At 47.1% G+C, this 26,039-nt stretch overlaps 1 protein-coding gene across 1 annotated transcript in view; it reads right to left on the bottom strand.

Moving 5' to 3' along the window:
- The window catches only part of XPNPEP1 (X-prolyl aminopeptidase 1), a gene marked incomplete at both ends in the record, with an annotated part of 48,417 nt that overhangs the window by 1,148 nt on the left and 21,230 nt on the right, over nt 1-26,039 (bottom strand). The window contains 17 exons of the mRNA XM_084244556.1: nt 2,233-2,331; nt 3,437-3,513; nt 4,473-4,646; nt 5,441-5,510; nt 6,818-6,878; nt 7,686-7,757; nt 9,204-9,281; nt 9,415-9,473; nt 10,660-10,710; nt 11,292-11,381; nt 13,107-13,317; nt 14,755-14,836; nt 17,114-17,209; nt 18,943-19,086; nt 19,349-19,441; nt 23,620-23,724; nt 24,927-24,990. Coding sequence (XP_084100682.1) covers nt 2,233-2,331; nt 3,437-3,513; nt 4,473-4,646; nt 5,441-5,510; nt 6,818-6,878; nt 7,686-7,757; nt 9,204-9,281; nt 9,415-9,473; nt 10,660-10,710; nt 11,292-11,381; nt 13,107-13,317; nt 14,755-14,836; nt 17,114-17,209; nt 18,943-19,086; nt 19,349-19,441; nt 23,620-23,724; nt 24,927-24,990 — 1,626 coding nt within the window. The remainder of the gene's footprint in view (nt 1-2,232; nt 2,332-3,436; nt 3,514-4,472; nt 4,647-5,440; nt 5,511-6,817; nt 6,879-7,685; nt 7,758-9,203; nt 9,282-9,414; nt 9,474-10,659; nt 10,711-11,291; nt 11,382-13,106; nt 13,318-14,754; nt 14,837-17,113; nt 17,210-18,942; nt 19,087-19,348; nt 19,442-23,619; nt 23,725-24,926; nt 24,991-26,039) is intronic.

Genomic DNA, 26,039 nt, shown 5'->3' with positions numbered 1-26,039 from the left:
TGACTGACTGGAGCCTACTACCCCTGCTGGGAGCTGGGCAGGGGACCTGGACAGCAAGCAAACTGCTGTGAGTCACCAGCAAGGCCAGGTAGAGCCCGCTGTCCACGCACTCAACAGTGAAGGTGACGGCAATGCTGAGGCCACTGGGGAAACTCCCAAAGCCCTTTTGGTTAGGGGGAGGCTGACCCTGCAGCCCGGGCCTGAGCAGCATCCTGCCCGCCACACCAAGTCCTCTGCTGCCACCTGCTGACGCGCGGCGGGAGTGCAGACCGAACTGAAAACGCCCTAGGTTTCGGCTCAAGACAGACTGGGAGAGAGTAAAGGCAATGACTTGGTGTTCTAGAAGCCCGATGGACAGACTCTTGCTGTGGGGGGTTATTATGCCTTCAGAAAGAATGGAGCCCAGATTTATAGAGAGGTATGTGGGAAAGGCATCCTTTTGCTAAGAGAGATAATAAATGATATTGCATGTAACTGTTATTTGTGGAAAGTCGTTTATGATCTCAGGGGAAGAAGATATTATCCTATAAAAGCTAATTGGCGAAAAGAAGAACTCAGTGACTTGGGTACGCAAGGCACAGCAATGAGCCACTGGATAAGAGAATCCACTTTCCACAGCCAGTGTCAGGGGTGGACTGAGTCACAGGTTAACAAAACTCACCCTCAGACAAAAATGGCCTCACTCACCCTTCCTCACGCACTATCTCCCTGGATAAGGTGGAATGTCAGTGGGAGAAATGTCTCCTGGTCTGCGCAGTCTACGTGGACAGCAAGGACTGTCACACAGAATGACTTGGTAGGAAGCCACAGCCTTGGGCTTCCAAGAGCGTGAAGTGATTTATTACCGCAGAGTCTCTTGCTAAGACCCTGGCAGTGTGCCTGGGGCCACTGCAAGAGATTGGTTCCTACAGACACAGGGCTCCTAAGCAGGAGGCGCCTGTGCCCTTTCTGTGTTCTCATCCCTCTCAGCTAAGCCCTGGAGAAGAGTCTGGAAACGGCCGGAGGGCCTCTCCCTGCTGAGACACATCCGACACTGTACTAGGCTGCATTTCCTGTCTCTCCGTGAAAAGCTGAATGAACCAGCCTCGGCAAGGCCCTTCTCAGGGCTGTGAATGTGTCTGGCAGAAGCACAGGCACTGATGGTCAAGCAGAGGCGCCCGGCACAGACGAAGGCTAAGTGCGGAACAGATGACCTTCCTGGGTCACCTGTCTGTGAGCTGGTCAGGTGGAAAGGCTTTGAGCTGAACCATCCCAGTCCACAGCCCTGGGCGGGGGCTCCTCAGTCATCACAGGCACTTTCCTCCACTGCCAAGAACGAAGCCCGGGCGGGCCCACTGCCCCACTGAGGATGCGCTCCCACCTCAAGACATGACCTTGAGGGCCCCTGCGATGAGGGCCCCTGCCATTGGCTGTCTTCTGCCTAAGTGACACCAACCTCATCCTGCCTGTGGCTCCTGCACATCAGGAGCTTTTTTGCAGGAACTTCTGACCACCTGTCTTGCTCCGAGTTCATGTCCTCTGGCCTCAGTCTTCCTGTCTTGAGATCTGCTTCTCTGCTCAGTGCTGACTGTTGCTTCCCCATCTTTGACCTTGTCTCTGCACTAACCTTGATCACTTACCTGGCCCCTCAAGTCTTACTCCAGCTCCCCAGGTCTGACAGCTCACCTGTAGGATTTGATGGGGCTTCCTGACCTGTAACCCTGATCAGGGTGGGTGAGCACTGTCGTGCTCCTGGGTTGTGAAGTGTTTCTCAGCCCAGAGTGACCAGAATAATAGGTAGCACCTCACATCTGTGTGAAAGCCAGGCATGTGATATTAGATCGGCTTCTCATTCCTAATGTTGATGCAACACAAGAAAACACCCGGTACGTGTAATGGTCAACAGGCCACGACGCAGCTGGCTTTTTGTAGGGAAGACACAGGGTGTGTGCTTGCTAAACACACCTCAGTACAGCTGTGGCTCCTGCCCTCTGGGAAAACAAAGGCACACTATGTCCTACAGCCTGCCAGACTGGGGTGGGGGGGTGGAGGGGGCATGACGATCTCTGCCCAGAAGTCTAACAAGCATAAAAAATGTGCCCATGGGCCTGCAGAGACCTAGGATTTCCAGATTTCGGCTGCCTTGACCTCTCCATTAAAAAGTGAGAATGCAGCAGAGAATGTGGGGTAGCTCTCCACCTGACCCCCTCCTCCCCACACACACAATGCCTTCCCCTGAGAGTCCCTCCTTACCTCTTTGTCTGTGAGAGAATCCACATCTATCATTTTGGTCTGGATTGGAACCAGAGTTAGAGGTTCAAAGGTGAGGCTTCCCCGGTTATTGAAGTTGTACTGTGGGAGAAGGAAGAACACAGAAGCATTTACCCCTCTTCACAAAAGCCACCATGAGGTCATTCCCACCAGACATGACCATCCTGCTAGAGCAGGCGGAAGTGGGAATCAAGAAGTGATGAGCTGGCGGTGCCATTTTCCAGGGGCTGCTGCCTGGCCATCAGGACCAGCCAAACCAAGGGTAGAGAGTCGCTCCCAGTGGCAGGTCCACCAGCTGAAGCCTGCTGGGAGGGAGATGGGGTGTCTGGCCTCAGGGGCCTCGCTGCTTTGGGCTCTCAAGACACTGCTGGGGTAGTAAGTGCCCAAGATCAATTTTTGTTACACGCAGCATGACCTGACCCTGCAAGTCCCACCAGGTGACAGGTAACAGGTTTGTCCACTCTACGGGGAATGAATTACCAGGCACACAAGGGCACACTGCAGGGCCTCTGAAAGGCGAGAGGCCACTCTCAAGAACAGTGGCCTTAAAGTGCGAAGAAAAAATGGATCCCTCCTTGCAGGCTTGAACCTACTCCCGTCCCACTATTCTATTTCCATAAGCACCAAAGGAGGAGAAACAAGCAGGTCTTCCAGGAACATTCCAGCACCCACGACCTAGAACCTCTTGGTAATGCCAATGGGGGAGGGTAAATACCTTCACACATCCAAAAGGCAACAAGTCCTGTCTACTGCTGCTTGTGGGGCCTGCCCCAGGGGAGAACTCAGGGTTTCTGAGCTTCACCCTGTAAAAACCACCTGGGGTGCTGGTTGGATATACCATTTCTAGGTCCGAAAGTCTGACTTAGGGTCCGGGAGGGGCCTTTCAACATGCACCCCCAGCACAATGTCCAGACTCAGGACAAGCTGCCTCTAGAAAACCCAGAGCCCCAAATCATGTCAAGCAGAGTCTGCCTGAGGCTCTGTGAACCCCAGTTCTAGGGCCCCAATCATTAAGAATTTTCTCTCTGGTTTTGCTGGAGAGTGATTTCAAGGAAAGTACCCATTATCAGGGGACACAGAGATTCCTTTTTGGCCCCAGAATGGCATGTTCTTGGCACCAAAGACATAAGTTTTCATCATCCCCCATTAAGGAATAAGGACATTTTTGAAGTACATGGTTACTCACCTTGGTCTTCACAGGAACCACCAGGACAACATTCTCAATGCGAACTCCAAAAGCACCGTCTTCATAATACCCTGGCTCTAAAGCAAACCAAACCGCACAATCAGAAGCAGCCATGATGAAGACATACATGTAACTGAGAAGCTTCACTCATGGGGTGACAGCCCTGCCCCAGAGATGGGTAACAGGGGACTGGCCCACGGATCCAGAGCATCAGCCCACAGATGCCACCTTCTCCCACGGGGCCACTTTTTTTTTTTTTTTAAAGAATTTGTTTATTTATACAAGCACTGGGTACAGTCAGAAGCGCAGGAGGGTGAGAGAATTCACCAGAGCCAGAGCGGGGAACAGAACAGGCAGACAGACGAAGTACACTGCTGAGGGGAGCAGCAGGCGGCAGGAGAGGTCTGCGCGCCATGTGGGACCCTCGCCCGGCGGCCGGGGATCGAACCGGCGCTGCAGAGGCTGCAGGCAGCTCTGCAGCCCAGTGGTCAACCGCTGCGCCACCAGGGGAGGCCCACACGGGGCCACTTTTAACAGGCACTTGAGGTACAGAAAGACAGTTTCTGAAGTCCCAGTAGTGCAGACAGCAGAGTCACGGTCTCTGCCATATAAATCACAGGGCGTATCCCCAGAATGAATGATCCAGGCAGCAAAGTATATTCACAAAGATTTGGAAATAGAGTGGAAAAAGGTAATATACTAAATAAGAAAGCAGAATACAAGCAACATGTCCAGTATGATCTCAATGATTAAAAAATAAATAGACACACATAAAAGACCAAGAACTAGCACATCAAACTAGGAGGTCATGTTTCCCCTGGGTGGCTGGATACAAATGATTTTCACGTTATCCCTACATTGTTCCACAGTCTCACTTTTTCTACAAAGAACAATGACCACCTTTACTATCCTAAGTGGTTGCTGCTGTTAAGTTCAAGGTGACAGGACGGGGTCATTTCCAATTACTTTAACATAAGGAAACTCAAAGAGTTTCCAAAAAGCACCCACGCACACCCTCTCCAAGAGGGTCACCTACCATCAGTGACGATCATGCCCGCCTCCAGGGGCTCATCGGAGAATGTTTTATAACTGATGCCACAAGGACCCTCGTGAACATTCAGAAAAGACCCAACACCGTGGCCTGTTCCATGCAGGTAATCCAAGCCGGAATCCCATAAAGCTGAGCGGGCAAAGGAGTCGAGAAGGTGGCCTGCAAGGCACACAAAGGACCGTTTGATGACATGCAGACAGGACTTTTCAATTTGCAAAGCACTTTAGAGATTAGATTTGTTATGTTTGGCTCCAAAAGGTGAAACATAAACCAGTAGGGAAAAAAAGTGACTGGAGGGTTCAGATTTCAGCCCTTCACAAGGAAGAACTTTCTAACAATTGCATTCTGCAAAGGGCAGCTCAGTCTGAAGCAGAGGTTCCTTGGTTCAGTGTGCTGGGGCCTGGGGAGGGACACCCGCAGCAGGCAGGGCTGCACTGATGACATGGACAGTCCATTCCTAGCACCAGGACCCCGAGAATTCAGATGACATGAGAGTCTGACCAGACTGCACACAGGCCAGCCTGAGAGGTGAGGAAACCTATGCTCAGGGAGACAGGTCCAGGCCCAATCTCACTAGATTTAAGTACAGCTCTTGTTAACTCCCAATACAACACCCCACCCTAGTCCACAGGCAAAGGTAAAGATGGATTCCCAGAAAAAAAAATCCCAATAGAGATCCTGGCCCATTGGTGAAGGGCAAACAGGAGGTGGCACCAGCTTCCTCTCGGGCCCTGAGCTTCCTGCGGGAGCTACCGGTATATGGTGTCCAACACTGAGTGGGTGGCCTCTGAGCTCAGAGGATCTAGGGGACACACTCCCTGCAGAATCCCTCCTGGCCCTGACTGGATCTGACATGGGCTGGGAGTCGACACATCAAGGAAAGGGCATTTTTCCACTCAAACTTGAGGCCCACAGAAGAAACAAGCTGCCACATAACAGAAGAAGCTTCCTACCTTTGGTTCCAGCCGGAAAAACAGCTGCGCTTACAGCTATGTGGCCCTTGAGGACATACGTGAAGCATTCCTGCCGAAGGAAGCCCAGGAGACATGTTACAGAACAGGGCAGATGCTGCAATCATGTTGTTTTCTGGTAGTTCAGAAAACCTTGTTTCCTAAGGGGCTTAGCAATACCCCAGAGAGAATCGGAAAAAAAAAAGATAGGGTAGACGAGAAAGTTTTGACCATTGGACTAATTTTCCAGAAACTTGAAATTCAACTGAATACATTAGAACTATCACACAGAGGACCTGACACACTACAGCATCTACACCTCAGAAGGACTTGGAAAGTCATGACCAGCTCACACGCACGGAGCCTTTACCCTGCGCCAGGTACAATACCAGGTACTGGACACGCAGGCCCACATTTCCTCGTCCTGCATCATCTGTGCTCCTCACCACCAAGCTACACTCAGGGGCTATTCCTACTGTCTGCACAAGAGAAGGGCCATTTGGAAGGTTAGTCACTTGCCAGTCAGTTGCCTTTTCAGCTCTTAACTCTGCCCTCTTCCATCTGGCTGGGATTCCTTACATAGCACAGAGTCCCAGTTAAGTATTCGGACCCAAAGTTAAATTAAGTAAGGCTCTGGTGCCCACTTATGGAAGTGGTAAGGCGCCTGCGTATAGCACATACAACCATCTTCCTCATATAAACGTCATGCAGGAGTTCCCAGAAACCCAGATGCACTCAGAGACTCGGTCAGCGTTCACTGAGCAGTGTCCATGACCCCGGAACCTGCTGGGCTGGGGGACCCTTCACAAGCAGCCTTGGAGGCAGGGACTTCCCTCCCCATTTTTATGGCTGTCTAAGTGCTTCACTCAAGGTCATGGAGCCAATAAACTTCAGAAATCCAAAGTCCAGTCTCCAGGCTCGAGGGACACGTATCACTCCCTCTCAGCTGCTTCCTCCTTTCCATGCCAGGCAGACCAGAAACTGAACAAGGTGTGTCACATCAAAGGGTTCCTAGAGAGCTGAGACTACAAATAGCAACTCTGAACTTGAAAAGAGAAGAGGGGGCTTTCAGAATCAAATCTAGGCAGTTTACAAAGAGCATATATTTCTCTGCACCATTCCAATCCTCAAAGAGATTTCCTGACTCAAGAAAAGCCAAAGCAGATTAAACTGGAATCTGAGCTGCTCTGACCTTAGCAGACAGAATGCTTTAAAATTTCTCCAATAATTAAATGGATATCATAAAGCAGATAAGCCTGGCTCCACAGCAATGAGCTATTTTACTTTCCCACATAGCATTTTTATTTATACAGTCCCTTTTCCTAAAAGCAATGCTCTTAGGAAAGTGGAAGGGCTCTGGGGTCTTCTGCTCCACCCTACCTTTTCGTAGGCTGAAGGTGTCCCAAAATGCATTGTGCGGGTCACGTCGGTTGTTCCATCCCTTTCCAAAGGAAAACAGGCAAATGAGCTTCCAGTCAAAATAAGCATTTTCCTCAACTATGAGATAGATGAGGGTGTGAACAAACTCCAGTCCTCATGCATAGCTGACAGGTATGTAAAACGGTGTAGTCACTTTGAAAAAGATTGGAGTTCCTTAAAAGGTTAAACATGAAGCTCCCCTTCGACCCAGCAATTCCACTCCTAGGTAAATACCCAAGAGAATTGAAAATGTAGGTCCACACAAAAATGTGTACATTATTTTTAATACTCAAAAGGTAGAACAATTCATTATATCTCCTCATGGGTTCCACATCTAGACCCAACAAAGTAATGGATTCTCCTCTGAGAAACTGTCCTAGAGGAGGACTAGGAACACAGGAAAACATGAAGAAGGGAACTGAGGGATTCAGGGGTGATGCTAACTTCTTATTCATTACTTCAAAATTAATCACTCTCTTCCCGAGGTCCTGGGGGCCAGATGCGGGTAGCAGGAGCTAGCAGGCACTTTATGGGTAAGGGCAGGAGATTTTCCAGTGGTTCTAAAAGCTGACTTTTAGTTATTTATTTAGTATTTAACAACATCTGGCCAATGACTAAACATTTCTATGAAACAATCTGGTGTGGAAACAGATACAACCAGGCTATTTCAACTTGGGGTGAAAACAAGGACAAAATAAGAGACTGGTTCCATCAGAGGCCAGAGCAGAATGAGATCACCAGCTGAGGGCTCTTGGCTGGAGCCTGCCATGTAGCTGCTCAACTTCCTTGCCTCAACAGGCTAAGTTGTAGGTGGCCCCAGTTCACTTACTTGTACTGAGCCCCAGAATCAATGAGGTACACCTCATCCAGTGACAAGGTCCTGTTCGTCTCAGGAATGGGCCTAAGAAAGCAAATTAAAAATTATTTTTTGAATGTAAGTGCTTGCTGAATCCAGTAGGTGGGCATACAAGAGTCCCTTGTACTAGTCTTGCCTTAAGTGTGAAATTATATCAAAATTAAAAGTTACCCAATAAATGAATTATTTCAGCTAAAACTAACGCTCTACTGTTCAAACCCCAGTCAGCCTATCTCCCCAATAGATAAAGAACTCGAGAAAGAACACATTTCGTTATGGCTACCTCCATTTGTCTCTGGAACAAAATAGATATTCATAAGGTCATTGGAAAAGTTATAAAAATAATCATCAAGAGAAACAATGGCCTTCGCTAGAAACCTGGGGAGAAGTGCCTGCCTCAGGCAAGGGGTGCAGGGCCTCCAGCTCCCTCTCTCAGTCCTGACCCTTACAGAACTTATTTCCCAGACCACCAGACAGGCCCAAGGAGAATGTGTCCATTTGGGAGAAAAACCAAAAGGATCTGTGCAGGGAAAGGAGTAGGTCATGATACTCTTATGCCTGGAGCCTTTTTTCAAATGAACACAAGATATTTTTAAAAAGCAGTCTGCTGTCCCATGTATTTTCTATTGCTGTTCTAGGAAATGAGAGAAGGGATGAGAGCATCTTCCCCTTGTAGACAAGAGGGGTTCTCCTTCACTCCTGGCACCACCCCCTCACAGGCAATGAGGACACCCTTGGCTGAACTACTGAAAAAGACAAGCAGACATGAGCCCGGCTTCAGCGCTGATGCTCGAAAGGTTTCTAACAGCCAGAGTGAAGAAACACCAAAGGAGAAGCAAAATTCTCCCCCCTCAGTCTAAGATTTTTAAAGTGTTAATTATGCAAACTTCTGGGATGGTATCCAGCCAGGAAATTCATCACCTGACTTAAACATGACAAAAACTGAAGTCCTTTTGTATTTTAATGTTGGAATGGAAGCATTCATGCACAAGAACTTTACAGTCCTATGTGCGATTGCCTCCCACACACAGTTCAAAATTCACCCCAAAACTAAAATGAAAAGCAATTATTTGAAAGGAGGGAACAACTCCCTCCCAAGTGCAGCACCATGAGACAGACCAGTGCTCCTTCAGTGTGGGCATCTCACAGACATGGAGCAAAGAACCCAACAAGCCTAATGCAGGGCACAACCACTGGAGCCAGGTAGAGCTGCAGCCTCAGAGAGGAAAGACGGCCAGCTCATTTGACTACATCAGGAAGACCGTCAATGCCAAACAGGTGCACCCAAGAGGAGGTTCCCAACAGGCTTGGGGACTTAGAAAAAAATGGGAGAAAAAAAGACCTCAAAAGGTCTTATTTTCTATATAAGAACAGTCTGAACAGACACACAGAGGTGAGCACTGGGGCCTCTGGTAAAATAATGTCTCTCCCCTGCTCAGGCTCCTGCGCACAGCAGCGAAGCCAGGCAGCGTGCTCCTCCGCATGCCTTACGCGTAGTGAATGATGGCGCCATTGGGTCCCGTACTGGAAATGGTGGGGAAGCTCAGGTCCACGAAGTCAGCCTGCTGCCTAGAACAGAGAGACACAGCAAGCAGAGCAGCTTAAAGGTGTTTTCACTGTGCTGAGAACCAGGGCCCTCCCAGCCTCCTTTAAGTCACCCAGCCAATAAGCACAAGGACTTGGGCTACAGAGGGAGCCTTACCTGCGAAATTCTTCAGCTTTGTCAGCAACTGAGATCTCCGTCACGCCACCTTTGGGCACCTACGAGGAAGGTGCTTCTAAATCATCTGGTGTGGTGAGTTCCCATGATTCATACATACTTTCTCCTCAATTCTTATGTCTCAACTATGTAACTACAGGATACAATTACATCTCATTTTTAACAAGGAAAGTATTTCCAAAGGCTTTCACCAAAGCTATCCAACATAGAGGTGTTTCTATTTAAATTTTCACTCAACTACTTTGCCTCAGTATTATATCCTAAAACCTCCCCAACCTTAGTATGTCTATGCTTAAAAATTCAAAATATCCTAGGATATCATTCTAAGAAAGTCATTCTAAATAAATAAATGCAAAGATATTATTAGGACTACTGACACTAGATATTGCAGGACTACCCACACTAGCAAAAAAAATTAAAAACAACCTAAATATCTAAAAATAAGAAAGGAGTAAGTAAATCAGCATAGCTATTAAACAGTCTATTTGGATCATCTTTTATGGCCTCAAAATACAGGAAAAAATGCTTATACTAACACAATAAAATATGTAATTATTTCTGCACACTGAGACATGTAAAAATGATTTCCATTGAAAAATGATTTACATAGATGAACAATTGTCAGAGGGGAAAAAATGGTTATACTGGAGGGAATAAGCATGATTTTTCTTTTTGTTTGTTTTTGGTTTTTTTTTTTTTTTTGTGGGACCCTCGCCGGTGGCCGGGGATCAAACCGGCGCTGCAGTCGCGATTTTTTTTTTCAATTTAAGCTCTTGGTTGTTTATACAATATTTAAAGAGAACATGATATTGTTGAAAAACAGCACAAAGAAATGACCCTCCTGTCACCCTGAGGGATTGGTGAGGCAAGGAATGAAGGACCAAGAATCAATTTAATATATAAAGTTTTACGGTTTAAAAGAAGTTCAAAATGTGCACAAAGATCTTCTCTTAATATACCCAGCCTTGTTACTGATATTTCACCTAGTTACAATTCCTTAACCCAGGAAGGATCCATTCTGTTATTACTATTTTCAACACTAAAGATTTTGTAAATACACACACACCAAATTTCTAGAGAGAACTTAAGAAAGAATACTAAAATTAGATCAAGATCTTAGAACTCATGGTCTCCAGAGCATGGAGGGATCCAGGGAGTTTGGAATCACATTGTAGACAATTTCTGAATAATCTGTATCCATGTGTTAAATAAAGACCAAGAACCAACCTCTTTCTCCAGCCAGTTAAAGAGCTCACAGAGGGCAACAGCATCTTTAATCTGTGCAAACAATAGAGACATTTTTTTAAGTTATTACTGAAAATCAGCAGATCCAAAACCCAGTCCTACTGTGCTACTGAGTGGGTCCATTTACAGGGCCACAAATCATCAGCATAGCCAGGATTTATATCAAGCAGTTTCCTGTGAACAAGTTTGCAGCAATTCCCACTCAGGAAAAGGGCTCCTTTGCTATTCAGCCACTCAGGCACAATCAGAAAGGGCCCCCAGAGCACACACAGCTCCTTCCGAGAGTCTGAGGCCTGCCCCACAGGGGACAGAAAAGACAGGCTACAAATACCACCCAGGGCCCCAAATCTTTCTAGACCCACTGCTAGCCCTGAAACACCATCTGGAGGTTCTAAGAGGCTTCGTCCTCATCATCACCACCATTATCAATATCTCTGTGTTCTTTTGTTTTATCTTGTGAAGACCCAGCCCATCAAGTACTTTATTTCATTTCTCATTAACTCTAGAAAGCGCAGAGAGATTCCGACCTTGTGCCAGGTTCAAGGCCATAGGCAGGTAAGAGAGCTGGCCCTCCTCCACCACGAGTCCTCTTTCTACCCACACTCTGTACTCACGTGAGCTCGTCTCATGCCTTCTGACTCAGCAGAATTCTTCACAGCTTTGGCAATGCAGATGGGGGTGTAAGGCATACAGCAGCGATGATCCTAGGGCACAGCAGTATGGGGAATCAGCCTGGATCCACACTCCCAGGGCCAAGGCAATTACCTGTCCACCCTGCACATCACACTTAAATCATCTGAAAAGCTCCCAGTGTCCTCTGGGGCCCAAAGACCTGCGCCTTTTGGTTGATGACTCCGCACATGACAAAGGAAGCTTGAACTCATTCAAAATAGTAAAGTACATCAAAAAGGGTATTTCTCTTCTATCCCTCAACCCTTGTCTCTGCAAGACTGCTGGTGGCCAGCTACCTGCAAGATAGTGCTTTCAATTCTCCATAGTTGTGGTCAGAGTTCACCTACAGATCAAAATTTAACCCCTTTCTTGCCACACAAAGGAGGCTTTTTCCCACCGCCTGGGGATGCACATGACTGATGAGGGAGGGCTCCTGTCCCACCTCCTCCTGCTCAGTGATCACGATCAGCTACTACAAATGTTCATATCCTAAACAGCTGGGGAAGAGCCTTCCCACCAAAGCCCCATCTGGGATCTCTAGCCCTGTATTACAGCAAGGGGGCTTCCTACCACCAGTCCTTGCACAGAACTTCCCAGAGAGCTTCATTCTCTCCATGCTCCTCACTCTGCCTCTCACATACCTGCCCTTCATGACAGAGAAAGCAGGGTGATCTCCACTAATCAAGGGGGTGAGGCTCTGACTCACACAGTGCAAGGGGGTGAAATGGCACATCTAGAGGGTCAGGCCTACCGTGACAGTCAAAAAGGCTACACCTAAGGTGGCTGGGATACCTGTCCTGACTCAGAACCTAATTAAAATGAGGGAACAGGGCTCTGCTGCTTAGCACTACCCAGCAAGGGCTTGGTGAAGGGTAGGCTATCATTATCATTTGACCTTTGACAAATACCCAATTCCACAAACTGTCTGGACCTTAACTATAAAATGGGGGGAGGAGGTAGAGGCTAGTAGTGTTCCCCAAATGTCAGACATTCTCATACCACCTGCACAGCTCTTACCCTAGCTGCTGACTATCTGTATCCTTATTTAATAATTTTCTTTAGATTGTCTTTGAATCAACTCAGCTTACAGAAACTCAACTTTGTCTCAAGAAATAATTTTCACAATATCATGGTCTCATATGCTAATTGTATTTTTTCTTTTTTTTTTTTAAAGACTTATTTATTTTTATACATGAACCGGGGTACAGGTCAGATGCATGGGAGGGTAAAAGGATTCACCAGAGACAGAATGGGGAACAGAACAGGCAGACTGGAGAAATACACTGCTGAGGGAAGCAGCGGGCGAGACAGGAAAGGTCTGCTTTGCCATGTGGGATTCTCGCCAGCTGGCCGGGATGGAACCCGCGCTGCAGAGACTGCAGACAGCTTCACAGTGCGGCGCTCAACCGCCTGCGCCACCAGAGAGGCCCCTGTATTTTTTTCTTGTATACTAAAATACTTTTAAAACAGATACATTTAAGTAAGCTAAGTGTTAATGTGTACCTCCTGAAGTCATCTCTCATGCCACACTTTGGAGGGCCCAAGGCTCAGTGAGCTCGAAGGACCTCAGATACACTATGTGGCTGCAGGCCCAGGCCCCTCCAGGGAGCAGACACCCTCTCATCCCATAACCAGTGCTGGTGATCTGCCTGAACAGCCACTATCTCAAGGACAAAGCTGTGCAGCGTCAGTACAGGGGAAGGGGCTGCCTGCTGGAACATGATGGGGTTTAACTGGGCTCCAGTGAGGCTACCCACCTTGGGGATGGCCTCGCTCACAGCATAGCTGGCCTTGTCGCTGACCCACACCTTCTCCCTCGGGGAGAGATCAGCACACAGGGTCTTGAGTTCGCTCAAGATAGACTTGTAGGGAAGCACCTGGATTCTGAATTCGGCTTCCAGGCCCAAGTCAAGCAGCAGGTGCTCCTTTACACTTGGGGCATCAATGCGCTCACCATCAATGAAGAGCCTATAGGGAGCAGAGATGAGGTGACAGAGAGAGTAGGGACACGTGAGCAGAGGACGAGAACTCAGACTCCCACCCCACCACAGACAACAGACTCTGTCTCTGGCAGTCAAACTAAGAAGCTTCTCTCTCTTCCCCTGTCCTTTCCAAAATCCTCCTCTCTAAACAATGTTCCCGGTCCCTGTGGGTGTTGCCATCATCACCCCATCCTCTAAGCCAGATCCTGTGCACTATCCTCTCCTGGATGCCCCTCCTTCCCTTCTTCATTAAGATCTTTGGACATATAACCTAAATCTCCCTCAAATCTGTCTGGCAGTAGCTAAAGCCTTGCCTAGTCACTGCCATCTCTTAGCCTATTACTGCCACAGCCTCCTAAGTGGTCTCCCTACCTCCAGTATTGCTCCTTTTCTGCCCTATTCTTCACACTCATAATAGTCTTACAATTTACATGCCAGTGAAAAATGCATTCATTAGTGCCCCAATGTTCTCAGAACAAGAGCCCAAGAGGCTCCTGAACTTGGCTCACAAGCCTTACCCCTATGTGGCCCTGCTCACCTGCTGGACTCACCCTTATGTTCCGACCACACTGACCTACTTGGGCCCTCCACATGCAGCTCCCCACCACTATATCTTGCCCAGAAATAGCGAAAATGCCGTTCCCTGTACTTAGATCACCATTCCCCCTCTTTTACCCTCTCATTCACCTTGCTAACTCACATGCACCCTTAATCTCTGTTTCAGTATACTTTCCTCTGACCCCTGAGTTTAGGTCAGCCCCATCCTATAGCACCCACACCCATCCCACTGATGAGTCAGTGTCTACTTATGTGCCAAAAGCCCCCAAGGAGATCCTCGCCTCCCCAATTCCAACCCGGAGCCTGTCTGTCTCATTCACCCAGCACCCAACAGAGGTCCTGGCACATAACAGGCACTCAGTAAATGTGTTGTCTGAATGAAGAAGTCTAACTAGAAGCAGGAAGACCTCAAGGATACTTTCAAGAGGTACAATTCAGGGGCTTTCCTGTATGATTTCTGACTTTCAAAATGACTGGGTTTTTTACACTGCTTAACTGAGTCTACATTGCACTGGCTGCCAGAAAACTTGGCATCAAATATGTGGCCTGAATAAGACTGCAGCAGGAATTTCATGAACTAATGTCACTCACTCCAATTTTGTTCCAATGTCCTCAGCTATTTATTCTTTTATTTCATAGTACTATAGATACTTTCATAGATTTGAAGTCATTTGGGGTAGAGGCAGGGTATAAAAATATACCTACTATTATGAAAGACAAGAAGGGATAGGGAAAAGGCAAGAAAGAGAGAGAGCAGAAGAAAAGCAGCACGTAGCAGAACATCAGGCAGTGACTGCTGGGCCAGAAGCCAAAAGGGGAGACTGAGGCATCTGACAGCTGTGGAGAAGCACTTTCACACACTCACATGATGGTCTCCAGTCCTATGATTGCATAGGAGAAAAATACCGGATTGTGCTCCACATCTGATCCTCGGAGATTGAACAGCCCTAAAAAAATAAAACAAAGGCCCTGTCACCTGCCTGCAGAGATCTGAAAAGGTACCTCAGAGGTAGAGGAAAGCACTTCAGTTTGGGCCCCACCCCACCCCGTTCCTGCCACCCCCGCTTAGGAAGGACAGTGGCTCTGCTCTGAAAGGCAGGAACCTCACTTTCGGGTTCTACCTTTGAGCTGCAGATGCTCACATTCGCCAAATGATGGCACCAGAACTGTTCCTTCTGCCACCACACACAGTCCCAGGAAGGGATTGGAAGAGTTATTAGTCAGAAAACAAGAAAAATGCCCTCCAAACAAAGAGCTGAAATGGTCAGCCCAGTGGTGACCCATCCACCAGGCCTGGTCTTGAGCAGAAAAACCTCTAGCATTTCCAAGCAAAGGGGAAGGAGCCAAGCACTTGCTCCCTTCTGAGACAAATGACCTAGGGGAGAGAAACTGAGATCCACCCAAAAGGGAAGCCAAAGTAGGCCCTCCCTGTAAGGGTCATGAGCCCCACAGAGGCGGAGCTTCCCAGCAGGGGAACAAAAGCATTGCGTCAGCGGGCCTTGGGCCCAAGAATAAAATCCAGCCTCCTGTCCACCCAGGGTCTCTCTTGGCACCTTGTCTGAGTGGAGGAGCTTTCAGCCAGGGTCTGGTTTGTGATGCCCCTACACGTTTGAGAAATGAAAGGGCCAGCAGATAGCACAGCTCTGGTTCCAGAATCCAGCAGCCTGATGCCTGCTCTCATGAGTGCAAAAAAAGACCCAGGTATCAAAAGTACCTCTTATCTTGTAAAATAATGGTTTCTCAAAGTAAAGCAATGAGGCAACAATTTTTACCTATCACACAAGCATTTTTTTTTAAATGACAGTATCTGGGGCCAACAAGGGTGTAGCAAGATAGACACAGTCATTTGCCACCACTGGATCTTTCTCACAGGGCTGTACAAGATGGGTCTAAAGCCCAACAACGCACATATATACTAACCCATAACACCATCCCTAAAAGCCAACTGGAAACAGAAAGAAAATTACCAGAAATTAAGGCGTGCATTTGATGTACCAAGATTTGGATGGCAGCACAGCAATAAAATCATAGGGAAATTAGAAGTAACCCAAAGGTCATCCTTAGGGGAATGACCAAGCAAATTATGATATCACCATATAATAAAATATTTACTATTCATTTAAACTATGCTAATATATGCTGATAGCCTACAAATACATTGGGTAAAGTCAAGCTACAAAATTATATATGCACAGAATATTCAAAGTGCTTATCTCCAAATAACAAGATTATAGGTGTTCTTTTTTTCTTCTACTTCCTTTGCATTCTCCAGATTCTTTCCACGAGGAGAATGTTTTTTCTATAATCACAGGAAGAAATCAGCTTTACATGTTATTTTCTCTGATGCTGGGGTAATTTAATTAGGGATATAATCACTGATAAAACTTGACAAAATTTTTGGGCTGGATCTCAAGAGCTAGAATACTATGGGGTCTCTTGTTCTAGTGAGAAAAAGATAAGGCACTTTTCACTTGTCCTGGGTAAAATCCAATCAGAAAACAGCAGATAGGATACAAAGGTTCAACCAGATTCCTTCAGGGTACTAAAAGATAGAAGGTACTGAACAATTTGCTTGGTGGTAATTTAAGATCTAAAGATTGAGAAACTGCTGTTATATCTGAGGGCTTGTGAAAAACTTCAGTTCCTGAATTTTCTGAGGTAGAAATATTTCTAGAATAGCCTCACTATGAAAACCTTAGAGATCTGCAAGAAAAGTACAAAGAAAAATATCTCTTCTAATCTCACTTCTACACCAAGACATGACTATGGACAGGTAACAAATGTTTGAAGGAAATGTCCTTCCACAGAGGTGCACAGTCCGGAGGACGCTAGTCAGAAATGGACTTTACCAGATTTTTTTTAAACATTTAATGAACATCTTTACTGAACATCTTTTTCTTTAGCACAAGCTCTAAGTTTCATTTTCAATATTACATTCACTTTTTAAAAATTTATTTTTTACATCATTGTTCATTTTTTAACTTTACCACAGATTTAACATCAGCCCCTGGCTGTAATATTATGCCAGGTGAAGTTCTATTCCTCAACCCCACTCCCTGTAACTTTCTGTATCGGATTTGGCACATTGTGTGGCATACTATTTGGTAACAGTCATTTTCTTATTTCCTGGCCACTCAGCAAGCTGAATAGCATGAACACAGATTCCCAGAGAACCAACGGAGAAACTGGGTCAGGCACCCAAACAGTGAAACTAGAGCACTCACATGCAATCTCATCCAGAGCCGTGACCACAAACCAAACGATGTTCCTCTCAGCCATTTTCAACCGAAGGTCTGCAACCTTTTCCTTCCAGGAGATGCCTGCGAGGAACAAATGTCATTGTAACTCCAGCCCAGGCACCCGTGGGAACTCCAAATGTCTGGAACCCAAACATTCTTAACCAGCACATCCTAGGGAGCATGTTGTCTGAGCAGACAGGAGGCCGGGATTCAAGCCCTACCCAAGAGGTGTGATCATCCAAGCCAGGTGACTGTCAAGAGCCTCACTAGCAAAATTAATTCATTTGTTTGTCCAAGAAATATCTGTGAATCTAGGCTTTCCAGGTTTAGAGATTTGCTAGGCCACTGGGCTGGTCGGTGTGCTTATAGCTCTGAGCTGTCTAGGTCCTGCCCTTTACAAGGTTTATTATTCAGAAGGGGAGACAATCAAACCAGCAATGAGTTACCCTGCTGAATAAAAACTGATGTAACATGAAGCACAGAAGTTTTGAGAACACCCAGTCTTGGAGGTCAGGGGAGTATTACCCACTCCCCCCTTTACATTCCTGGAACCACAAGACTTGCCTTTCAATGCCAAGACCTAGGAATTCCCTGCAGTCTGAGTCACTGTGACTACTATTTCCAAATCCCACTTGCCCTCTCAGACACAGCCAGGACCTTCCTGCTGCTCCCCAGGATGAAAGTTTGGCCTAAGAGGACCTCACCCCATCCCCACCAGTTGCCATGAAACAGCATTTGTAACCTAGGTTACAACTGTTAGGGGGAAAAGGATGTCCCTATCCGGGTTGCTCTATAACACAACCACCTGAGAACAGGGCAGGTGTCTGTCTTACTCATCCAGCACCAAGCATAGCGTCCTGCACATAGTAGGCATACAAGTGTTTACTAAACAGAAGTCTTTTCAGCAACATTTGGTCTCTCCTCTCCTATGAGAGGCCAAAGCCTCTGCTTTGTTTAAAAAACAAAACAAAACAAAAACATCAAAACAAGCTGATATAAAATGTTTAGCTGACCCTGGGCCACTCACTGGGCCCATCCCCCCAGCCCCTGAATCCACAATACCCTCTGGTGATGGCGTCATGCAGGCAAGCAAGCTGGGGACTGCCCCCACAATCAAACGGTGCTTTGAAGATCAACTCGGGAATGCTGATTAAACTTGGCTGAGAGTCTGGGTTGTAATGCTTTCTTCCCAGGACCCCTCTGGGCAATCTGCCTACATTCCAGACAACCCCCATCCACCTCTCCTTTTCTGCTTCTACAGCAAGCCTCCCTCCCTGCAGCCCTACCTCCCAGGCCTCTCCCTCTGCACAGCTCACTGTTCCATAAATCCACTCGTCTCCACTTGATCCTCACCCACCACAACCAAAGGCCAAAGAGACCAGGTCACATCCCAAAGCCTCTAAATGCAGAAGATACAAAATGAAGGGTGAGGGACCTACAAGGTAAGCCTACAAATGCTGACAGAGGGAAGAAACTTCTGTTTCCTGTATCAGACACTTCTGTTTCCTGTATCAGACACGTCAGAATGGCAGTTATCAACTAAGTGGTAAAAAAGCCAACTTAGCAGCACCCAGAGGCCTGCCCGGAAGGGCCTGGGAGAAAAACTGTGCCAAGTAAGTGGCAAATAGGTGGCAACAAATACAAATGAAACAAATGAAGCTCCCGGCTTCATCAAAGACCCCTCTGTGCCAAGTGGGACAAAATCCTCCCATCAGCTCAAGGTCAATGTTGATTCACAGAACTGGGATGGAAACAGTGGTCATGGGTGAGGGGAAAAGGCTGGGGACCCTGGGGAGCACAGGAGTGGTTCTGACCTGTGTAATCCAGGCCCAGTGTGAGGAGGGGCTTGCACGGGCGCTCAGGACGGTCTGTCCAGATCTTATCCACAAGGTTCTCCTTGACAGGAATGAGGTGGTGGCCAGCACTTCTCAGAACCTTGGCCATCTTCTTCCAGTAATCTGGGGAGAGATGCAATGGCCCACCATAAACTGAATGTCATTTCAGCAGAGGCAGCCAGCAGGGCCTTAAAAGCCTGGCACAGGCTACTCAGGATAAGGACCTGTCTTCCACTAACTCTGCCGGAACTCTCCTCCTCACCTTGATCTTCACCACCACTTTAAGACCCCCAAATGTGTCACATCACATAAGCAAACAAGGAGGATGAAGAGACATATGGAACTCACTTTCTCACCTATATGGGGGGAGCCCAAGTTCACTCACCTGTAGGGATGATCAGTGGGTCCACACCAACCCTGGATCCTTCAGGAAGCACACTCACCAGCCAATCTTCCTGAGTTGGTGTGTCCTTCAGACCTACAAAGGGAAGACTAATAAGAAACAATTCCCAAAACCATAATGAGATGTGAGAATGGCTCCAATCAAAAAGACTACAGGCAACAAGTATTGGCAAGGATGTGGGAAAAAGGAACACTCTCACACTGTAGGTAGGAAGTAGACTGGTCCAGCCCTTATGGGAAAACAATATGGAGGTTATCTCAAAATATAGGAGCCAACAATCCCTCTCCAAGAATGCAAAAATGCTAATTCAAAGGGATGTATGCACTTCTGTGTTCACTGCAGCACTATTCACAATGCCAAGGTCAACCAACCCAGGCCAAGCAGGTTCACAGCTGATTCAGCAAACAGAAAAGAATCTTGAAGCCCTCAGGAGATTGACAGGACTTTAATGGTGAAGCAGGGGACTGGGTACATAGGCAGCCAGCAGGCAGGGTGGCAGGTGGGCAGGGAGGTGGGAGGCTGGGAGGCAGGCAGCACCTGAGTCTCCCAGGCCCCTCAACCCCTGTGCTCTCCCTCTGGCTTCCTCCTCTCTGTCTCTAGCTTCTCATCCCAGGTTTCTGTTTGTATATGTGCACGCCTTATGCTCTCCGGCTTCTCAGCTTGGTGTCCATGAACATAGGTACATGTACCCTCTGCGTGTGCTCCAAGCACTTTTTGCACTAACACGATATCAAATGTGGGTAATGAAACGTGGGAGGAAAACAAAGTCAAAGGTGGCAGCCATAGAGGCTCATGGCAGGAAAGCAAAAAAGAGCCTGAGTTACTCCATTTTCCTCATATCAAATTATAGAAATAATTTAAATGCCCAAAAAACTGATGAGTGGATAAAGACAATTTGGTCTGAATACACATTGGAATGATATTCAGCAGAAAAGCAAATGAACTCCTGCCATTTGTGACAACATGGATGGAACTGGGGGAGTTCACCTAAGTGAAATAAGTCAAGAGAAAGACAAATACAGCATGATTTCACTCATGTGGAATGCAGAATAACAAAACAAACCCTAGAAATCTGACTGCAGAGAGAGGCTCCAAGAAAAGGAGGCTGCAGGCTGGGAGGCAAGGTGTGGAGGGGTCTGTGGACTATGGTGAGGACTATGGGTCCTTGGGGCAGGCATGGTGTGGAAACACGTCTGAAGACGTGCGAACCTCTACCTCTGAATCATATATGGTGTTATAAACTGATGTTACCTCAAAAAAAAAGGTGACACGATTAAAAAAACAAAAAACAAAAAACCAATTCCTGGTGGGCCCAAGCTCATCATCCTCCCCCAGAGGATGCAATTCACTGGCACCAGCAGAGTAGATCCTTTAAGCACCATCTATAAGGCAGATCAGTAGCACTTGGAAAATCTAAATTTCCTAAATTCTGGAAGACTGAAGAAGCCTAAGATGGTATGCAGGAAAATATAAAATAAGGGTGAGACCAAAAAAAATGGTGTCACAGGAATCATTGCAATACAGATACTGGTGTCGTTGTGAAGATCATCTTATCAGCCTCAGTCACTTTACCACTACTGGGTGGTGACCTGGGGATGGCTGGGGGCCTCCCTCACTTCTCAGTGGGTGAGGGGAACACGTGCCCCAGTGCCCTCCCTCAGTGGAAGGCAGTGTCACTCAGAGAAAGCCCCACCCCCAGCCCAGCCTCCCCAGAGGGCTGCACACAGGTCTTGGCAGCAGAGAACCCCCTGCACAGATCGCGAGAGGGGCACAGGCACCCGCCACGGTTATCTGTAACATGGCCTGGCTTCCCAACTCCCTAAAGCAATCATAGGACACCAGTAAAGTTTCACAAAAAGAACAAGTTATTTTTGATATTCCATTTTTCCTTAATCCAACATCTCCTATGTTTGGGATGTGTGCTTTTTTAACTAACCAGACTCTTGCTCAACAATTACTATCTGGGTAAAATATTTGTATAGAGTAAAAAGTTCACTTCCAAAGACAGTGCTTCCCTTTACTATTTTCTCTGCTGCTAACTGCTAATAACCACATAACCACAGAAGGGAAGCACTAAGTTTTATAAAGAAATGAACTCATGAATCTCAGCTCTCACAAAACTGGCTAGAAGCTGATACTGAGTTGGTATTTTGTTATTTGATTCCTAGTTTTACTTCATTCCACTATACAAGCCACTTACAACAGTTTCTTTTCATGCCCCTAGTCATCTTCTAGCAGACAAGTAACAGACAAAACCCCACTGACCAAACCCACCAGAATCTCCCTATAGAAAGAAATCTGGGGAGGGCCTCCCCTGGTGGCACAGCGGTTGAGCGCTGGGCTGCAAAGCTGCCTGCAGCCTCTGCAGTGCCCTGTTTGATCCCCAGCCGCTGGCGAGGTCCCACATGGTGCGCAGACCTCTCCTGCCGCACCTGCTGCTCCCCTCAGCAGTGTACTTTGTGGGTCTGCCTGTTCTGTTCCCTGCTCTGGCTCTGGTGAATCCTCTCACCCTCCAGCGCTTTTGACTGTACCCAGTGCTTGTACAAAAGGGAAGGAAGAAAGGGAGGGAGGGAGGGAGGGAGGGAGAGAGGAACCTGAGGAAAGATATGCTTAGCCAGGAAACAGCAGCCTGGAGAGACATCGGGAAGGGGAATGGACGCTGCCTGCCTCACACCGAGCTTGAAGGAAAAGGCAGGCAGCATTTGCTCCTCTGAGGCTCCGACCCCAAAGCACCAATAAACCAAACAGCTGGAGTTGTGAGCCACAAGGAGAGATGCCCACACCCACACTCAGCGACCCATTGGGGTGCAAACAGAAAGTACTAGACTGCCTATTTTTATTTTTTCCTTAAAAAGAAGATCAATCTTTATTCTTTTACAATTCAGATGTGTGCGTAGAAGAAAAGAGATGGTTTTGGTGTTTTGATATTTCAAAGAAGAATGTTGAGGAACAGAAATTTACAGTAAATCCACCGCCAAAACAAAATGTTCCTAATTTCTCCCTAAGACGAACAACAACACTAATGTGTACGGAGAAAGTGTGTGGCGCTCCCACACACGTGAGCACACACACCACACCTCCAGTCAGCTAGATGCTTGAGTCTCAGCATCAGCTCAAGGCAGTGTCAACAGCCCCATTTTCCCGCCTCTTCTGCTCTCCAAGTTTAAAGTTCAGGAGCGACCTCTGTACAGCCACTAACAACACTAACAACCAGGTTTCTAAAGGCTATTTTTAACAGCATGGAAAAATGCACATGGCAAAAAATGAGTTGAGAACCGGCGCAAACACTTACACTTACACAATAAACACCGAGCTCTATGTTTTTTTCCATATGTTATTACTTCTACATTAACTATTATCTTCCCATTTACAGATGAGGAAACTGAAGAGCTGAAAGCGAAATGACTTCCAAGGGAGTTCCCGATGCATGGTCCAGCCCTGAGCACGGTTCTTCTCCAAGGCTGAGCTGTTAAAGGCAAGTCCAGGATCTTCGGAAAGCAAAGCAGCTCATGGGGAGGCCGTCAGAGCTGTTGCTGTCTTCCCTTTGCCCTACACTGAATCACATGACAGCAAAGTGGTGGAGAAAGCTCCCCCCTCCTCGTCCCACCCCACCACACTAACATCTGGGTAGCACAATGTGTGTGTGTGATCTGCAGCCATCCACTGTGCTTCCTGGTCCTCAGGTTTCCCTCAACAAAATGAGCTTCCTGAACCTTCCAAACTCAAATGCACAACCCCTTACATGTATGTTAGCATGCCATTTTCTTGCTTCTTTGTCATCAACTGGACATACCCCAAATTCGTATGTTAAAGCCCCAACTCTCAGTATGATTGTATTTGGAGACAGGTTTTAGTAGGCAGTTAAGGTTAAATAAATTCATAAGGGCAGAGTTGTAATCCACTAGGACTGGTAGCCTTCTAAGGAGAGAGAGAGAGAGATCCGGCATGTAAGGACATAGAGAGTAGGCGGCCAATTGCAAGCCAGGAAGAGGGTCCTCACCATAACTGGCCACACCTGCACCTTGATCTCAGACTTCAGCCCCCAGAACTGAGAAATAAATTTAGATACTCGCCAGTTACTTAAGTCTCACAGCCCATGGTGATTTATTATGGCATCCTGAGCAGACTAAGACACCTTAGATTCTAAAAAGGGTCCATGAGCCCCTAAGAGTGAAGATCCAGGAACCCTGAGGAGCTCTAGAATCCCTTCCCAGAGTTGTCACCATGGTTGAGCTGGCCATTCCTCTACATACCCATCTTCATGAGTGTCCAGTTGCTATCCATCTGCTTGGCAGCCTGGAGAAAGTAGCGCCCATCAGTCCACATGGCTGCATGCTCTTCTGTGATGATGGCTGTGCCTGAAGCAGGGAAGCACAGGAAATAGAAAGGTTTCTGACAGCATGGAAAAGGTGCACAGTGAGAGCCGGGGTCCTGTGCAGCCCAGCACCCACTGCTACTCCAGGGGGGTGGATGGAGTCGGGCCTTTGACTCCAGGGAAACCTCTAGGCAAGAGACGACAATGCCCCTGAGAACCAATTGTGGGTCAAGCTCTGAAGGGAAGAGTCTAGAATCAGCCCAGATTGCATGGGTGCTGAACCTTGCACAGAAAAGGCCCAACTTGTACAGTGAGTCAAGGTCAGATGAGAAGACAACTGTGGACCAAAATAACCTTGTAACCACCAAGACAGACAGAGGTGAAACTGGTTCCTGCTCAGCGATCCCAGTGGTTGGCTCCACCAGACACCTCAAAGGAGCTATTCCACCTTTCCCAAAAGACCAAGCGGCCTTGTGAGTGCTCCTGGTGACTTGGCAGTCACCAGCAGGGAGTTTATGCCTCCCACCTCTCCCTGCCCTCAGTTCCCACAGGCAGAGTGTCAGCAAAAAGCAATCCAATGTGGCAACCAACACAAGCACTTACATCAAAGGAAACAGTCATGTTTCTTTGGGCAGGAAGGCTCTCACCAAGTCTAGCTTAAGGGATGGGAATCTGAAGGGGAAAAATCTAAACTCAAGGGCATGTAACAATTCTGAAAGGGTTACGACAGGACACCAATGTAGCTCAATAGTAACCTCTGTTATTTAAGCTGAAAGTGAAAACAGACAAACCAAAAGCCAAGCACTTGGAGAATTCTGCAGGAGCAGTAAGCTAAAGAGTGTGTGTGTGTGTGTGTGTGTGTGTGTGTGTGTGTGTGTGTGTGTGTAGGGAGGGTGGGGGAGGCAACCAGGGTGCCCATGGTATCCTATTTCTTATTTGGAGTGTTAAAAAGGTATAGTCCATTTAATTGCTATATTTTTCTCTATGTATACTCAATAAAAAGTTCAAAAACATATTTAAATAAAAACTTGAAAAGCAAAAACATAAAGGAAAAAAAGGTCACTAAAAGGTGACCTCAGGGAGCTAGAGGAGGCTGGGAACTCACACCTTTCTGCAGAGGCTCAACAGGGAACGTCTGGTTTACATTTTCTTTTCGGTTTGTATCATAGGCTGAAACTTTCTCCAGTTATTTTTGGGAGAGGAACAATAAAGTACAAAAAGAACAGAGAGAATTTAGCGACTCACCAGCAGAGCCATCGAATCCAGAGACGAAGGCCCGACGACAGTCACACGGAGCAATGTATTCACTCTGGAAAACCAAAAGGACAACAAATTGGAGCTCCATCGGGCACATGGCAGCTGCTCTCCACGTGCTCAGCTCTGTGCTCAGCCAGCAGGCACCTCGGCCAGCAGGCAAAACTTTGGCACCTGCCTTCAAGGAACAGCCTAGTAAAAAAGACAAGCTGGATATTTAAAAAAAAAAAAATTAATGCACACTGAAGACCCTTATTAACTACAGACTAAACACTGTCCCCTTCAGCTTCTATTTCCTTACCTGGAAAACAAGACAAGTCAAGAGAGCCCATGAAAACTGTCATTTTCTCACTGAGAGCTCACTGAAAGAGCAAACCAGTAGCCTTCTCCCTTCCTTGCCACTGACATTTAGGCAGCTGTTATTTTTCTGAAAAGTCAGGCTGAATTTGTTTTAAATGCCAATAGTTCTGACTTTGGTTGCTTTAGGTTTAGCTCATTTCTGACTTCCTGTTTGTGTCCCCCTCCAAGACCACGTCACCAATCTCTCCCACGCAGACCCTGTCCCTTCCTGTTGGGGAACCAGGGGAAACACTTCCTCCAATCAAGGAGGTTTCAGCAAAATAAAATGTCCTGTCCAAATCTAGATCCTTCCTAGCTGATAATCCTTTGCCTCTGAATGGAAAGGGGTTAAGGGCTGAAGAAAGAGGTTCTCATTTCTGGGCACAGGGTATGAGGCCACAGTGTGCAGCTTCTGGTATGAGCTAATGAGGCACAGGGAGTTAAGTAATTTGCCCAAAGTCACATAGCCAGTAAGTAGCAGAGGCAGGATTTGAACCTGGGGTCAGCTCCAAGGCCTCCACCCTGAAGTCCTATGCCAGCTCCTCCTACAGTAAATAGACTCTTACCCTTGGAAGGACTCTCCAGAAAAAGACCAATAGCAAATGAGAAAACTCAGATTCAAAGACAGAATCTTTAACCTGATGAACAATAGTCTTCACTTGCTTATTAACCCAGCAATCACTGAATGCAAGACAAAAAAATACAAGTAAAAATGGGGGTCGGGGTGCTTGAGATCCTGTGCCTCTCCTAGGACTGTTGTGAGGA

The sequence above is a fragment of the Talpa europaea genome (assembly GCF_964194135.1).
Source record: "Talpa europaea genome assembly, chromosome: 10".
NCBI lineage: Eukaryota > Metazoa > Chordata > Mammalia > Eulipotyphla > Talpidae > Talpa > Talpa europaea.
This window is presented reverse-complemented; position numbering and strand designations above follow the sequence as displayed.